This window comes from Puntigrus tetrazona, chromosome 11 (assembly GCF_018831695.1).
Source record: "Puntigrus tetrazona isolate hp1 chromosome 11, ASM1883169v1, whole genome shotgun sequence".
In the NCBI taxonomy this organism is placed as follows: Eukaryota; Metazoa; Chordata; class Actinopteri; order Cypriniformes; family Cyprinidae; genus Puntigrus; species Puntigrus tetrazona.
In genome coordinates, this window is record NC_056709.1 from 1,735,916 (window position 1) to 1,752,176 (window position 16,261).

The 16,261-nt window shown below is 41.6% G+C and overlaps 3 protein-coding genes, 1 long non-coding RNA gene and 1 pseudogene across 8 annotated transcripts in view; 3 read left to right on the plus strand and 2 right to left on the minus strand.

Moving 5' to 3' along the window:
* The window catches only part of mcrs1 (microspherule protein 1), a 6,960-nt gene extending 4,115 nt beyond the window's left edge, over nt 1-2,845 (plus strand). For both annotated transcript variants that reach the window (XM_043252156.1, XM_043252157.1), the window contains 6 exons: nt 378-406; nt 510-602; nt 686-768; nt 903-990; nt 1,649-1,776; nt 2,311-2,845. In XM_043252156.1, coding sequence (XP_043108091.1) covers nt 378-406; nt 510-602; nt 686-768; nt 903-990; nt 1,649-1,776; nt 2,311-2,397 — 508 coding nt within the window. In that variant the 3' untranslated portion in view covers nt 2,398-2,845. The remainder of the gene's footprint in view (nt 1-377; nt 407-509; nt 603-685; nt 769-902; nt 991-1,648; nt 1,777-2,310) is intronic.
* Nucleotides 2,846-3,127: 282 nt separating this feature from the next.
* Nucleotides 3,128-9,909, plus strand: suox (sulfite oxidase). Of its 4 annotated transcripts, none has more exons than XM_043252154.1 (4): nt 3,128-3,462; nt 5,123-5,189; nt 5,382-5,568; nt 6,703-9,909. In XM_043252154.1, exons 2-4 carry the CDS (start codon nt 5,131-5,133, stop codon nt 8,179-8,181), a joined length of 1,725 nt encoding a protein of 574 aa, XP_043108089.1. In that variant the 5' UTR covers nt 3,128-3,462; nt 5,123-5,130; the 3' UTR covers nt 8,182-9,909. The 4 variants fall into 4 exon arrangements, with proteins under 4 accessions (XP_043108089.1, XP_043108087.1, XP_043108088.1 ...); XM_043252152.1 differs by having other exon boundaries at nt 3,138-3,462; nt 5,376-5,568; XM_043252153.1 differs by lacking the exon at nt 3,128-3,462 and adding an exon at nt 4,547-5,030 and having other exon boundaries at nt 5,376-5,568.
* On the minus strand, nt 3,785-5,103 carry LOC122354127. Its single transcript, XR_006252086.1, has 2 exons — nt 4,965-5,103; nt 3,785-4,548 (listed from the first exon to the last, which is right to left on the minus strand). It is a non-coding gene; the product is annotated as an uncharacterized LOC122354127 (long non-coding RNA).
* Nucleotides 9,910-10,045: 136 nt separating the features above from the next.
* LOC122354124 lies at nt 10,046-13,390 on the minus strand (annotated as a pseudogene).
* A 448-nt stretch (nt 13,391-13,838) lies between these two features.
* On the plus strand, nt 13,839-16,253 carry LOC122354125 (tubulin alpha-1A chain-like). Its single transcript, XM_043252159.1, has 4 exons — nt 13,839-13,992; nt 14,501-14,723; nt 14,802-14,950; nt 15,068-16,253. The coding sequence occupies exons 1-4, from the start codon at nt 13,990-13,992 to the stop codon at nt 16,046-16,048; spliced, it is 1,356 nt and encodes a 451-aa protein (XP_043108094.1). The 5' UTR covers nt 13,839-13,989; the 3' UTR covers nt 16,049-16,253.
* Nucleotides 16,254-16,261: the final 8 nt, after the last annotated feature.

Here is a 16,261-nt window from a genome sequence, read left to right on the forward strand (position 1 = left end):
CGTTTTTATGTTTCCGTGCAAACCTCACACAAACCACGAACAACCGGAAGACCTAGCACAGAAAACGTTCACCGTCCTTGGCAGCTAAAAAACGTTGGAAAACGTTAAAAGTATTCAAGTTTAATTTTTAATCACTGTTGAACACATTAAATAGTTCGCTGTGATGAAGCTTGTTTTCGTGCATGTATGCGACCCCATAGCACCAAACCAGTCTGGAGTGGCACGAATAAACACTGTTCATTTGTAGCAAACGCTGCTTATATTACTGCTCTGTGACCAAAAATCTGGAAAAAACCCACTGACTTGACTCTACATTCACAACGTGTTTCCTCGTTAGCCCCTTTGTGACAATCATGTATGACGTTTTTGTTCATCAGGGACAGCAGAGATGAAGTCTTGGAGCACGGTGAGTTATTTCGTACAGCCTCTTGTTGTTTTTGATGTGCTTAAACGTGTTTCGGTACTTTTTCCCGTCTCCGTCAGTGAAATGTTACTGCCTTTCTTTGCAGAGCTGATGATCGCAGACAGACATCAGAAGCGGGAGATCAGACAGCTGGAGCAGGAACTTCCTCGCTGGCAGGTGTTAGTGGACAGCATCACCGGTCAGGTTTATTTCACCGCCTTTCTGTATAGTTATCAGAAGAACGTGTTCGCCGGGGCTGATGGTGTGACGTGATTGTTTCAGGCATCAATTCGCCAGACTTTGACAATCAGACTCTGGCAGCCTTACGTGGACGGATGGTCAGATATCTGATGAGGTCTAGAGAGGTCAGTGAGCATTTACTGTAATGCGTGATGGACCGAGGCACGCCAGGTGTTCACGTTTGTTTTAGAAAAATACAATACGAGGCGCAATTGTTTTAAGGGAAGTTGACTGAAAACGAACTCTTGGACCGTTTCAGATCACACTGGGACGCGCCACTAAAGACAAGCAGATCGACGTGGATTTGTCTTTGGAGGGACCTGCGTGGAAGATCTCCAGAAAGCAAGGTGCGATCAGCCCTGCTCCTTTATCACTTTTTAAAAGAGAAGGCATTATGTGATTTAACGCATGACTTGATTTTACGTTAACAGTGCGCTTTCTGTTTTTAATTGAAAAAAGTGCTCTTTGCGTCCTCGTAGTAAACCGTGCATGCTTAAATAATGCATGTTTTAGAGCGGTGCAATTGATTATAAATGGTGCATGAATATTTTTTCAAATAGTTGCATTAGTATTAGCATTAGTAATATTTTGTATTAATAATTTCGGGTTATAGGGAAAAAAGCTTTTTTTCATAAATTGAAATGCCTTTGAAATTTGAATATATTTCCAAATATTTTGGTGCAAAATTTGAATTTAGTTTTTCGGCCATTTTGGCAGCCCTGCTTTAGCTCCAGTGTTTATTAGCGTTCGTCTCTAAGAGGAATCCTTCGCCATCGAAGAGATTTATATCTAGGTAGAACGTGTTCATGCATGCATCCGTCAGACTAGAATGTATTTTGTTTCGGTTATACAAGCTAGCTGTTTGACTGATGCAACGCTGCGCGGCTTTATGGATTCGAATTTAAACGTTTGATGATTCGAAATATCACTAGGACTCTCAAATGGCATTGTGCTAACAGGATGTAATTGTACAGGAATGAAATAATGGTTGTTCTCTAACTCCAGGGATCATTAAACTGAAAAATAATGGAGACTTCTTCATCGCTAATGAAGGCCGAAGACCCATTTATATTGATGGACGGCCAGTTTTGTCTGGAAACAAGTGGAAACTCAACAACAACTCTGTGATGGAGGTATGGACAAGCTTACTTGACAATGACATCTGTCAAAAAAGAATAATTTACCACATCTGCAGAGCGCATGTTTCATATAGTATATAAATAAATGACTTTTTGCATATAAATCCTTTCAATATACGATATTTATAAAATGTAGGACCTTTTTATGATTTGATCAATTTTTTTCATTGCATGAAAAATACGTTTTTCTTCCGGGAAAAAATAAAAGCATTGAAATTAAATTTTATTCGCACGCTAATTTTAAGCAAGATGGCTCGCATCTAATTTTGAGTCATGTGTTTAGTCCCTTTTAAATAAATTGCATTCTAGCTCTTATTTCCGGTTGGACCGCAGGTGACCAGATCCCCACCACGTCATTTAATCTTGCCCATGAGTTAATTTCTGAACATTATAAGCGAAAAGTCTCAGTGCTTTACCTTTGAACATGAACCCGTTGGATGTGTATGACCACTTGTTCTCAACGAGTTAGAAATAATAGGTAAACGCAGGAAGTGAGATCGTTCTGAAACGTGTGTCTGTTTCGTCCAGATCGCAGGTCTTCGCTTCGTGTTCCTGATCAATCAGGAGTTGATTTCTCTCATTAAAGCTGAAGCTGCCAAGATGAATCAGCCGTGACGCAGCGCTTCCCGAGCCGTCGAACACCATTCAGTCTGCTAGCGACACATGAAGACCGGAGCCGGGCTGTCCTGTGTTAACCTCTGAGTAGAGTCACGTACAGCTGACCTTTCAGCACAAGGTCATAGCAACGAGTGAGCCGGGATCCGTAGGTCGGAGCAGAGGAAAACTAAATTGGACATTTCTATGCCTTATTTAAGGCACATTTGGGCAGAAAGCTGTTTGTTTGAGAGCGTGCGTGAGTGTGATTGTAGTTTTTTTTTGTATAAAAGAAACCGTTTCTTTTTTGTTGACTTGTGCATTTTTTTCTTTGTTTCTACTTCAAACCCAGTAACGTTGTATTGTCTCATCAAAGGCAGCATGCTAATATTCTGCCGTGACAGAAATAGTGTAAATATATTCATAAAGACCGATTAAAATGTTTTAACGATGCGTCTTGGTATAAGTACAGTAATGCATTGCGCAGTTCTTTGTCGTTTTAGATTTTGGAGTCAGTAGTGGTGAGTTTTGCGTGCATCTCTTAGGCTGCTGTCAATCTGTAGGCAACCCATAATGCATTGAGAGTAAAGCTGAAATGCACAATTACTAACTAAACTATAAATATAGTTCTTAGACATTACAGATATGCCCAAGAACAAAACATTTAAAGCTGCATTTATAAACCACTTACTAATGCCTATTAATGTGTATAAAGGATGCATTGAGTATTTAATGATTCATGTTGTGCAGTTTCTATAAAGTGTTACCTATATAACAATAAGGCATAAGCAGTGAACTATTGGAGGGATTTGAATATGATAAAAGCAGAAGAAAGTGTAACAAAGCACACCCCGCTGACGTCGAAATAATCCCACGAGACTTTATGGATTCTAACCTCAAGAGAAAGTCTGCTGGATGTGTGTTTATTACGGGAATATGAGCGCGGGGCTGGTGTTTTCAGGCGGTGCGCGTGATGATGCCGCGGCCACGTCACACTCGTGCGTCTCGTGAAGTTTTCAGGCGCTCGAGAAACGAGCAGGTCCTCTTCGGTTCATGGCGCTTTCTGGATACCGCGGGATAATTACAGTAAGATCACGATCTTCTAGCTGTTTGTAGCTCGTTTGGGATCGAGTTTGTTGGGCGTTTTTTTTTTTCAGGTTATGTTGCGAAGCGATGCGCTGAATCCAAATCGGTTTGCGTGTGTTTTTGTACCTGACTATTTTTACCCAGCGATTCGTTTTCTTTTAATTTAATACGGTGCTAATTTGAGCGTTACATCGATAACGGGAGATTTAACTCTAAAAGCTGCTTAACCACGACCGGTTTAACCCATGTGGGCGATGAAAGCAAAAACAGATTTAATTAATTTCCACCCACTAAATAAGTGAGGGTGAAGGATTCACTGTTGGACAGTTGGTTGGACCTTTTAATTTTTTCCACAATAAAAAGACAAGCAGTTGTTAAAAGTGTCAAACTTTAAATGAACAGTTTATTACAGCATTACACGGAGTTCAGTGTAAAACAGCCTCATATTCTCATAGTTGGCTTTAATATTGGTAACTGAAACATTACTGGTCCTTTCAATGAAAGCCTGAGGAGATTGTTGGTTCATGTTTTCTGTACACAAGGACAGCATGGACCAAAACAAGTCCATTGTGATGCAATCGTGTTCAGACCAAATATTTGAGCAACAGTGGCTCGTTTCAGACTCTTAACTATTCTTTGGTTACGCGACTGTTTTGTGGCGTGTTTACAGCGTTTTATTTCCAAGAGATAGTGTCTATGCGGGAGTCTGTTTAACCCTGCTGGCCCTCTTCTTATCGTGTGCAAATACGTTAATGACCGGTCGTAAAGCGTTTTAAAACCAGTAGCAGCTCATGCATCGCTTGTATCGCTGATATAAAGCTAATAGACCGCAATCTCCAGTGAGGTCTGGCCTGATATGTAATGAATAGAGGTCTGTTGGGTGGAAATCATCTCGAAGTTGTGAGGTTCTCTTCTCTTTGGTCACTTTAAGACCCAGTGACATTCAGGACATTACCCCAGCAGGCTCACATGTGTTTGCAGTGATAAGAAACATGTTCAGGTTTTGATGAGTCACGATGGTGGTTGGTCCGAAAAGACCCATGCAGTATGTTTCAAAGTCACCAGGGGCCTCAATTTAATGCATTGCTGGTAAAGTGAAAACAAAAACAAAAACGCACATTAAACAAAAATGTTTGCAGGATCTTAAGCTACAGTTTTTTTCCAGACAATACGAAACATGCATTTTGTTGAACACACGTTATTTGAACTTTATTTCGGATGTGATTTAATCTTTGCCCAGCACTACTCAAAAGGTTTACTATTTTTAACCTGATCCAGCATGGAGTTTAACTTTGCACTTTGTAACTGTTCTTCTGAATTTAATACACATTTGTTAACCTAGCCGTCGAGTGAAAAATGAAACATCCAAAATGCGTTTGTAATTCTGAAGTAAACACTTTGATTAATGGAGAAAGTTCAGAAATATATGAGTAATTAAGTTCATATAAGCACTGACTTTTGATAACTTTTTAAAAAGGAAAAGGGTGGATCCTGAAACTTACATTTTTGGAGATGGATGGTGGACTCCTGGTGGAGTAGTGTTACTTAAGTCTAAGTGAGCTTAAAAGGTACCATTAGAGCGACACTTGTGCTGGGAATTCACTCTTTCAGCTTTCTGTCGCTGTACTTTGACGTTTTGTTGTTCTACGTCTCTCCTCAGAAAGAGCAATGCAGCACCTAAAGCGTTCCCAAGGTCTTGCTCAGGTCTTCCTTATCAGGAGCCAAAGGTAATTCTGCCGTTTCATAAACCTTAAACCTTTGTTCCTTATTTAAGCATTTCCAAATAAGACACATGAAAGTTCATCTTTGACTTATTCTGAATGGTGGCGCTTTGATTTAATGATTTGCTTAAAGTGAATGATTGAAAAGACGTGGACGGATTCTGTGAAATGCTCGTTTATAATGACTTTCAGTTCCAGACTTTCAAAGAGCGTCGTCCCATCACTGTCCGCGTGGGGTGGTCCTGTCTCTTGTCGCTGGAGGAGCACTGGAGGACATGGAGGACAGAAATACATTAAAGACAGGCTGCCAAAGTTTAGATTGGCTCTGGCGGGGCTGCTGGCAGGTACTGGAGCTGTTTTAGCCTATAAGCTCCACCAAGACAAGGTGAGATGTTTTCTAAAAATATAACCATGGGAAGATACATACAGCAATACCAATGCGTCACAACCAATGAAAATAACCTTTCCGCTCAGGGTTGATTAATTTGCTGAAAATGCACAAAATAAGCTACAAAAAGGATCCCTTTGATACTGTTTGTGATTCAGACACGTTTGGAAACAGTGCTTATGTCGCTAAAGGAGTTACAATAAGTTAATAAATACCTCTAATTTGCACACAGACAATAGGTGTGTTCGACTTGAAGCATCTGTCGTGGTACTTTGTCATACACCGATCGAAGTTGAACACACCTACTGTGAACACACACACAAACACGCACATGTTGGCAAAATGGGCAGCGCTTCTGAGAGCTTCTCCCCAAACTCTGACTGTGTAGGACCACGGCCTTATCAGTTTGAGCCTTTGGACCGCGAAGATGAACCTATAGAAGTGTCACACTAGTAGGATTTTTATATTAGACTTCGAATTGTTAATTTAATAGCTTTTAACATGCAGACGGTAGAAACGACAGGAACTGGCATGTCGTCTTTCTTCAACAGAAGACAATCTGAGAAACCGGTTTGCACTAGTCCCCAATTCACTAAACTCAACACAAGTGACGCTAAACAACAACAATGAGGGTTTAACTAGTGACACGAGTGCTACTTTCCAATGCATAAATACAGCAATAGCTCATGCAGATCGCAGCGCAGTGATTGGAATAGACAAGTGTCGTGTATAACGTTACAACACTTAAAAACGCTCAAATGTAACTTTTTAAACTAGATGAACAAAATGGTCCCAAAAAGCATGACAATGTCAACTTTTCACTTATTTTGTGACGGTTATTACTGTTTTAAGCGATAACACCTGCGTATCTATTAACATCTCAAAAAACTTGTTGTTGGGTTTAGTGAAGCTTTACATTTTTTGTAAATAATTTTGTAAAAACCGACCACAAAGTCAAAGCCTGTCAATTATTACTGAAGTCTTACAATATTATGAAGACCATTGATGTCTCACAGTCTGTAAGATCTCACCCGGCTCATATAATCTGACAAGCAACAATTGTAAAGGACATAAAAACTGCTCTAGCTGTCATTGAGCAATCTTGATTTTATTGTGTCTATTTTTGTTCAGGTTCAGTGGGCTGCTACCTCAGCACAGTTTCAGGTGACGCAGACTTCAGATCTTCCTGTTTACACCCTAGAAGAAGTCACAAAGCACTGTTCCCTTGACAGTGGCGTGTGGGTCACCTATAAAGGAGGAGTCTACGATATCACTGAATTTGTGGCCATTCACCCTGGTGGCGACAAAATACTTCTGGCTGCAGGTGGAGCTCTGGAACCGTACTGGGCATTATACGCCGTCCATCAGCAAGACCATATTCTAGAAATCCTCTCGGAGTATAAAATTGGTGTTCTTAATCCAGAGAGTTTCAAGAAGCAAGAGAGTGCCAACCCATCGGACCCTTACTCTTCTGAGCCGACACGGCACCCTGCTCTTCAGATCAACAGCCTGAAACCTTTCAACGCCGAACCACCTGCATCTATACTTTCTGATAGCTACATCACCCCTTCAGTCATATTTTTTAAGCGTAATCATCTTCCAGTGCCCAGGGTGGATCCTGAAGCTTACAGGTTGGAGATCGAGGGTCTCCCTGGTGGAGTAGTATCACTTAGCCTAAGTGAGCTAAAGTCTCATTTTCCTAAGCACACCGTTACAGCGACGCTTCAGTGCGCCGGGAACCGTCGGTCGGAAATGAACAAAGTCAAGCAAGTCAAAGGACTCAATTGGGGCATCGCCGCAATAAGCAACGCTACTTGGTCAGGTGCACGTCTGCGGGATGTCCTGCTGTCCTATGGCTTTGGACCAGAGGTTGCAGAAAAGGCTCGACACGTCCAGTTTGAAGGGTTAGACAGGGATGTGACGGGAACAGCATACGGCGCATCTATTCCACTGAACAAGGCTCTGAGCGAAGAAGGTGATGTTCTCCTCGCGTACGAGATGAACGGCGAGGACCTCCCTCCCGACCATGGCTACCCTGTCCGTGTGGTTGTACCTGGAGTTGTTGGAGCACGCAATGTCAAATGGTTGGGGAAGATCATTGTCAGTGATGAAGAAAGCAAGAGCCACTGGCAGCAGAATGATTATAAAGGCTTTTCTCCAGGCACTGACTGGGACACTGTGGATTTTAAATCTGCACCAGCCATCCAGGAGCTGCCCATACAGTCAGCCATCACTCACCCAGCAGAAGGGACCTCAGTAGAGCTCAGCGATAGGGAGCTGACCGTGAAGGGCTATGCGTGGAGTGGAGGAGGAAGAGAGGTCGTGAGGGTGGACGTCTCGGTAGATGGAGGGAAAACGTGGCATGTAGCCAAGCTTTGCACCGGTGATCAAGGACAGCACCCTGCTCCTCCTCCTCCACCTGGAAGAGCCTGGGCTTGGAAGCTGTGGGAGATAGACGTCCCAATTCCTCCAAGGGCTCAGGAGATGGAGATTGTGTGCAAAGCAGTGGACAGCAGTTACAACACACAGCCAGACACTGTCGCTCCAATCTGGAACTTAAGAGGAGTGCTTAGTAACGCGTGGCATCGAGTGAAGGTAAAAGTGAAGTAAGGGTTTCAGAGACCAAAAATCTACTTTGTGCATGAAATGCATATCAACAAAACTGCTGGATTTCTCTTCGGTGCAGGTTGGGTTGTAGCTTTGCAACTGTTTTGAGATTGAAGGTGCTTGAAATGATCTTGATTTTGTTGCATAACTGGCTTGATGGATAATTCCTGGTGCTCAAGACCAGGACGCCTGGTCAAAACTGACTGTACCAAACAAGATTATCTTTCAGCATTCAAAAAAATCCATTATGCAAATAAATTTCACGACCTAATATAAAAAATGATTCTCTAGTGCTTCTTAAGATAAGGACAATTAAGTGATATTTTGGGATCCCATGAATATGAACAAGGAATAATTTTATTATGTTAAACGGAAGTAAACTTTTCCACTTGGGTTGCTGTTGTGAAATCTTAACGTGAACCACTTGTTTCATAATTGTATTCTTAACATCACGTTCAGTGATGAAGGCTTGCACTTCAACTAACAACTGATTGTTACATAAACTACCTGCTAATAAGTCTAAGAATTGCATTATATATATATACTTTATGCTTTTATCTGCTGACAAGCTTCATGGAGATGCTGTTTTTCTTTTCAAGCAGGACTTTAGCATCTGCCCAGAGACGAGACCACTTTAGAGTGGCTTGCTGACCATTATATTACAGTGTTTTTGATTTACCAGCTAACGTGTCCGACCTGAAGCCCATATGGAATCTATAGGATATTTTCAATAGAAAGATGATAAACAGTCAAACCAACAATACAGACGAGCTGAAGCTCAATAGTATCTTCACAGAGCCACACACTTCCATTCACTCCTCACTGATGCTGAAGGACCAAACAACCAAGTACCGAGTGCATAAAAGAACATACTTTACTTTAAAGAACTTTTCTGTTTTGCAAATCTAGAATATATGAAAGATTCACTTGTTTAAATAAGTTACAAAAAACACGCTATTTATCTAAACACTATTTATCTAAATTTTGAGATGCACCTGTATGTATATGTGTGTATGTTTTTATATTAAAATTAGTGAGCCCCCTGAGCCTGTATAATAATTTACAAATTAAGCTTCTCTGAAGTTTGTTTAATGACATACTTAAGGTGATCATAATGTAATGTGATGTCAATATTTAATGATTTAGATTTTTTTTCCCTTTATGCAGCTTTGTTTTGTTTATTTAGTCCCTGTATTAACATTGTTGTTCTCTATATTGCTTGCTGGTATCACGGCGCAAATTCATATTAAAACAAATTAAGATTATTACTATGACACATACATAAAATTTCAGTTCTGAACATGTCTAGACCCTGGACCGTATTTTATTACTATATCAAGTACTTATACTTTTTTATATCATCACAAGCTGTTTTTTTATTTTTTTATGCATAATAAAAATTTATTTTATTTAAAAACTATAATGAATTATTTAAATTTTAGAATGAAAGGAAAAAGAAAGTGGGCTGTTGTGGTTTATAATAGAAACTAACATTATTGGAGTATACTGGACTACAGTGAGTGCCTTATAAAAAATATTTTCATATTATATAAACATAAAATTGTTTTACAGTCACTTTTTTAATGTTAGTAAAATATTTGAATGTTAATTTTTTTTAACAATTTAAACATTATTGTTCAGAAGCTGTTGTAAATGCAATCATTTATATATCAGTTCGTATTCATATTTTGTCAATTGCTGCTTAGAAATAAATACTCAAATGTGTGATGAGTTTTTGTTTAAGTTTGTGATATTTATTTTAGAATATGGTATACTTCATAAACAGAATGTGGACATGCATTCATGTTTGTGTGTATAAAATGAACGTTTAAATGTGGTATCAGTGAAAGCATACGCAACCCGTGTCTTGAAATGATCAATTTATTGCAGACATCAGTAAGGTCAGTGCATAATTTATTTGATCTACTCACTAATTGGAGAAATCACAAAACATGACTGAGTCTCGGTTGACTGCAGCATTAAATATGTGATTGACATGATCTAAAGAACAAATGTTTACTACACATATTCTTCACGTCACACTAGACAAACTCAATACTCACTTGACACGTCACTTGTTGCCTTTAAAACCTCATTTCGTTTACACTTTTACTAAAACGGATTAATGATGCAAAGCTGTAACTGACCTGGAGAAGAAAAACCTAATACTCTTCTCCCTCCTCTTCTCCTTCTCCCTCGATCGAATCTACACCCACCTCCTCATAATCTTTCTCCAGGGCTGCCATGTCTTCTCTAGCCTCGGAGAACTCTCCCTCCTCCATGCCCTCACCCACGTACCAGTGCACAAAGGCACGCTTAGCGTACATCAGATCGAACTTATGATCGAGCCTGGCCCAAGCCTCCGCAATAGCCGTGGTGTTGCTCAGCATGCACACAGCTCGCTGCACCTTAGCCAGATCACCTCCAGGTACAACGGTAGGGGGCTGGTAGTTGATACCAACCTTGAACCCAGTTGGACACCAGTCCACGAACTGGATGGAGCGCTTGGTTTTTATAGTGGCGATAGCAGCATTTACATCTTTAGGTACGACATCACCACGGTACAACAGACAGCAAGCCATGTACTTGCCGTGACGCGGGTCGCATTTGACCATCTGATTAGACGGCTCAAAGCAAGCATTCGTGATCTCAGCCACTGAGAGCTGCTCGTGGTACGCCTTCTCAGCAGAGATCACGGGAGCGTAAGTTGCTAAAGGAAAATGAATACGGGGATACGGCACCAAGTTGGTTTGAAACTCAGTTAAGTCAACGTTCAGGGCGCCAAAACCGTAGGGAGGCGGTAATGGAGGACACGATCTGACTGATTAACCTGTTAAGGTTGGTGTAGGTGGGACGCTCGATATCAAGGTTTCTACGGCAGATGTCATAGATGGCCTCGTTGTCGACCATGAAAGCACAGTCTGAGTGCTCTAGGGTGGTGTGGGTGGTAAGAATGGAGTTGTAGGGCTCCACCACCGCAGTAGACACCTGTGGAGCTGGATAGATGGAGAACTCGAGCTTGGACTTCTTTCCATAATCGACAGAAAGACGCTCCATCAGTAAAGAGGTGAAACCAGAACCGGTTCCTCCTCCAAAGCTGTGGAACACCAAGAAGCCCTGAAGTCCAGTGCACTGGTCAGCCTATGAAGAGGGGGATGGAAAGAAACGCTTATCAAGTCTATCATATTTAATATTGAGCTAAAACGTAAGCAAACGTTGAATGAAAACAGGCCGACTGCGATTGTAAGGATGCCTTACCAGTTTGCGAATCCTGTCAAGAACCAGATCAATGATCTCTTTGCCGATCGTGTAATGGCCGCGAGCGTAGTTGTTGGCCGCATCCTCTTTTCCGGTGATCAGCTGCTCAGGGTGGAAAAGCTGGCGGTAAGTTCCGGAGCGTACCTCATCTGAACCGCAAAAAAAGATTGAAAGCTGTGAAGCTCGTGGACTAGCAATAAGAGACCGCTAATCAGGCAATTACTAACCAATCACAGTGGGCTCCAGATCCACAAACACTGCCCTGGGAACATGCTTGCCAGCTCCTGTCTCGCTGAAAAAAGTGTTGAAGGAGTCATCCCCTCCACCAATAGTCTTATCACTGGGCATCTGTCCATCCGGCTGAATCCCATGCTCAAGGCAGTAGAGTTCCCAGCAGGCATTGCCAATCTGGACGCCGGCTTGACCCACATGAATGGAAATACACTCACGCTGTTGTGGAAAAGGAAAAGAAATTAAAACATTTATCCTGAAAATGAGGATGAATACCAGTAATGGGACGCAGTGAAACGATGATATTTAATTACACAGCACACTGAACACAAATTAATATTTATTTACCAACAAAACATGTTATTAGGTAAACATTTTAAGCTGTGCTATGTAAACCTGTAACTATAAAAATATGATACTAGCAGTTTTTGCGTGTAATTAAGCAGCTAAGCAAAATGGCATGCAATGTAAAATTCCAGGCGATACAACAGCTTGCCCCACATGACTGGAAATGCATAAAAAAACTGTTTTAGCAATCTTGACTTCGCTGTAAGATAGAAATGTACACACTTTGCAAATATGAACTGGGTGTTTGACACCATGCTTCAGGCACAAAATCGAATATGGCACCTTTCCTCCTCGAGCTCCACCCGGCTGTTCCCTGTTTCCTGCCCGGCAACATGGGTTTACTTAAATAAGATATTTTACCAAATTGCAGCCCCGTGTTTCAATCTAGAGTGCAATATAAATTCAATTCTGAGTTTATACACGACCATTTCTTCCCTGGAGGGAATAACTGAATCTGTCTAAAGCACTGTTCAGAAAAATGCTGTTTATAGGCTGCAACATATGTTTCCCGAGATTAGCTGGTCAGATTAGATGATTTATTCAGTAGTGCATTTAATGAGATTATGACTGTGCATATGGTGCACCCACTGTTATGCCTTTGTTCAAATTCATCAATGCAATAAACGATTCCTATACGCAAGGATAGCTCTAAACCAATCCAAACGTCTATCCAAACATGTATAAATACGTTCCGGTGAATTAAAACCTCTGTTACTTAACAATGCAATATATTTGGCCGACAAAAAAGAATGCATATGCAGTAATAAACAACTGATCAGCATCCAATAGACGAAAAGCGGTCACACATCCCCATACAAAAAAAATAATATTAATATATCGAGCAGATGTCGTTTATTAAACGATGGCACAGGTGTGTTCCGCAGACTGCATACCCTCTTTAATCCTCATCTAGAATTATAATGTACAAGATTTAGCATTAGCTTTCTTGAAATAATAAAGCCTAAAATGCAATAATACATCTACTCACCATTTTCGTATACTTTGTAACGATCTGGAGACGATATGTTGCTGTACTGCGTTACTGTTGTCGACGGCGAAGGGTCGATGTAGTAACTGCGCGCGATCCTCGAGTCGAAGCGCTTTTATAGCGCGACAAAGCGTCAGGGTATGTGACCTACTTCATGCACGTGAACGCAGACCTGCTCGTTTCACTGCATCACGGCGCTCGTTTCTTTCAGGCTCTCTGAACGCCATTCATTTATATATATAAAAAAAAGAATGATTCTAGCGTTCCATGCGCATTTGATGTAGGCGCGCGCGCGCGTTATGGTTATAGCGACGAGTCAGTCCGGGTTCGCTTGCAAAATCAGAAAGATTTTATTTAATTTCAAGAAATGGTGCTTGCTGAAGAGTTTTGGGTAGTCTGCAGCATCGTGACGTCATGCACTGCAGCACGAGCTCAGACGGGCGGTGGCCCTGGCGCGTGCGGCGCGCTTATTGTGCCTTATGTCTAGGCGTCTTAGGTTTTTAAAACACATTTCATGTACTCATGCATCAAAATGATAAAGGTGCGTCTGCATCAAAGCATCTAAAACGCGTCTATTGTCACGCGCCACGTGCAATAATATGAATTATTCCCAACAGTGTGCGTGAGATATAAGAACTGTGTACAGTGGGTTTGTTGAAATGCAATGTAGTCAAATTCAAATATAATTTTAAATGATAGTTAATTTCAGTCTAATAAAACACGAATGCCACTTTGTGTGGTGTTTCTGCGTTTCTGTGCATTTGACAAATTATTTTTATTTTTTGTTTTAGATTCAACTTTTCATGAACGATTTAACGTAGCCCAGTAAAAGTGTATTGAGATTGGATTTTTTCAGAAGATGTATTTGGATGTTGATGGACCGAGCCACTCCCTCCTGCAGCTTTGCTCTGTCACAGAGACATCTCCATCTTCTGCAGTGAGCTCAGCACATATCCGCGCCTGCAGCAGCTGGGGAAAACTACAAAATGGTAAGGGAACACTTTCCTTTCTCTGTTTATTTTTCTAAAGCTTGTTTTTTTTTTGCGGGTTTTGCATAGTTCTCGTAATCTATTGTTTCTCGTCGTTGTTAGAAGAGAAGTCAGTGAAGCATGATGAGCTATCTATTATTCATAAGACAACATTTCTGGTTTGAGAGCCTAAAAAGCTATAGCTGAATAATTATGTTTTATATATTTTTCAAAAACTGATTTTGCAAATACAACAGTGTTTACACATTGCATGCCTTCGTTGCTTAGCTTTTCTTCCTTTTTTCTTTTTTATATAATTACACATGATAACTGCGCGTGATACAGCTATAAAGTTTTACTAACGACATGTTTTGTTGGTAAATACATCCAAATTTGTGTTCAGTGTGCTGTGTAATTAAATATCATTAGAAAATGACTTTTCATAATGCTTTACTGCGTCTCATTACTTGTAATCATCCTCGTTTTCAGGATAAATGTTTATGTAATTTCTTTTCCTTTTCCACAACAGCGTGAGTGTATTTCCATTCATGTGGGTCAAGCCGGCGTCCAGATTGGCAATGCCTGCTGGGAACTCTACTGCCTTGAGCATGGGATTCAGCCGGATGGACAGATGCCCAGTGATAAGACTATTGGTGGAGGGGATGACTCCTTCAACACTTTTTTCAGCGAGACAGGAGCTGGCAAGCATGTTCCCAGGGCAGTGTTTGTGGATCTGGAGCCCACTGTGATTGGTTAGTAATTGCCTGATTAGCGGTCTCTTATTGCTAGTCCACGAGCTTCACAGCTTTCAATCTTTTTTTGCGGTTCAGATGAGGTACGCTCCGGAACTTACCGCCAGCTTTTCCACCCTGAGCAGCTGATCACCGGAAAAGAGGATGCGGCCAACAACTACGCTCGCGGCCATTACACGATCGGCAAAGAGATCATTGATCTGGTTCTTGACAGGATTCGCAAACTGGTAAGGCATCCTTACAATCGCAGTCGGCCTGTTTTCATTCAACGTTTGCTTACGTTTTAGCTCAATATTAAATATGATAGACTTGATAAGCGTTTCTTTCCATCCCCCTCTTCATAGGCTGACCAGTGCACTGGACTTCAGGGCTTCTTGGTGTTCCACAGCTTTGGAGGAGGAACCGGTTCTGGTTTCACCTCTTTACTGATGGAGCGTCTTTCTGTCGATTATGGAAAGAAGTCCAAGCTCGAGTTCTCCATCTATCCAGCTCCACAGGTGTCTACTGCGGTGGTAGAGCCCTACAACTCCATTCTTACCACCCACACCACCCTAGAGCACTCAGACTGTGCTTTCATGGTCGACAACGAGGCCATCTATGACATCTGCCGTAGAAACCTTGATATCGAGCGTCCCACCTACACCAACCTTAACAGGTTGATAGGTCAGATTGTGTCCTCCATTACCGCCTCCCTACGGTTTGACGGCGCCCTGAACGTTGACTTAACTGAGTTTCAAACCAACTTGGTGCCGTACCCCCGTATTCATTTTCCTTTAGCAACTTATGCTCCCGTGATATCTGCTGAGAAGGCGTACCACGAGCAGCTCTCAGTGGCTGAGATCACGAATGCTTGCTTTGAGCCGTCTAATCAGATGGTCAAATGCGACCCGCGTCACGGCAAGTACATGGCTTGCTGTCTGTTGTACCGTGGTGATGTCGTACCTAAAGATGTAAATGCTGCTATCGCCACTATAAAAACCAAGCGCTCCATCCAGTTCGTGGACTGGTGTCCAACTGGGTTCAAGGTTGGTATCAACTACCAGCCCCCTACCGTTGTACCTGGAGGTGATCTGGCTAAGGTGCAGCGAGCTGTGTGCATGCTGAGCAACACCACGGCTATTGCGGAGGCTTGGGCCAGGCTCGATCATAAGTTCGATCTGATGTACGCTAAGCGTGCCTTTGTGCACTGGTACGTGGGTGAGGGCATGGAGGAGGGAGAGTTCTCCGAGGCTAGAGAAGACATGGCAGCCCTGGAGAAAGATTATGAGGAGGTGGGTGTAGATTCGATCGAGGGAGAAGGAGAAGAGGAGGGAGAAGAGTATTAGGTTTTCTTGAATGAATAGCAGGTAGCATTTAGACTGGATAATTTCACAAGCTTTAAAAATGGCAACTGACATAATGGTGCGCCTACTTTGTGTTAGCTTGAATGTGTGTAATTTGTTGACAAATTATTACAATGAAAGCTAATTGTGCATATCCTGTGTGCATTTTTTTGCTTTAAAAACCTAATAAAAACCTTACATTCATGAACATTCATA

Coding starts and splice junctions, on each gene's coding strand:
- suox (XM_043252152.1), top strand. CDS start 5,131: ATGCAGCACCTAAAGCGTTCCCAAGGTCTTGCTCAGGTCTTCCTTATC. Junction 5,190..5,375: donor TTCCTTATCAGGAGCCAAAG/GTAATTCTGCCG, acceptor AATGACTTTCAG/TTCCAGACTTTCAAAGAGCG. Junction 5,569..6,702: donor ATAAGCTCCACCAAGACAAG/GTGAGATGTTTT, acceptor ATTTTTGTTCAG/GTTCAGTGGGCTGCTACCTC.
- LOC122354125 (XM_043252159.1), top strand. Junction 14,724..14,801: donor TCTGGAGCCCACTGTGATTG/GTTAGTAATTGC, acceptor TTTGCGGTTCAG/ATGAGGTACGCTCCGGAACT. Junction 14,951..15,067: donor TTGACAGGATTCGCAAACTG/GTAAGGCATCCT, acceptor CCCTCTTCATAG/GCTGACCAGTGCACTGGACT.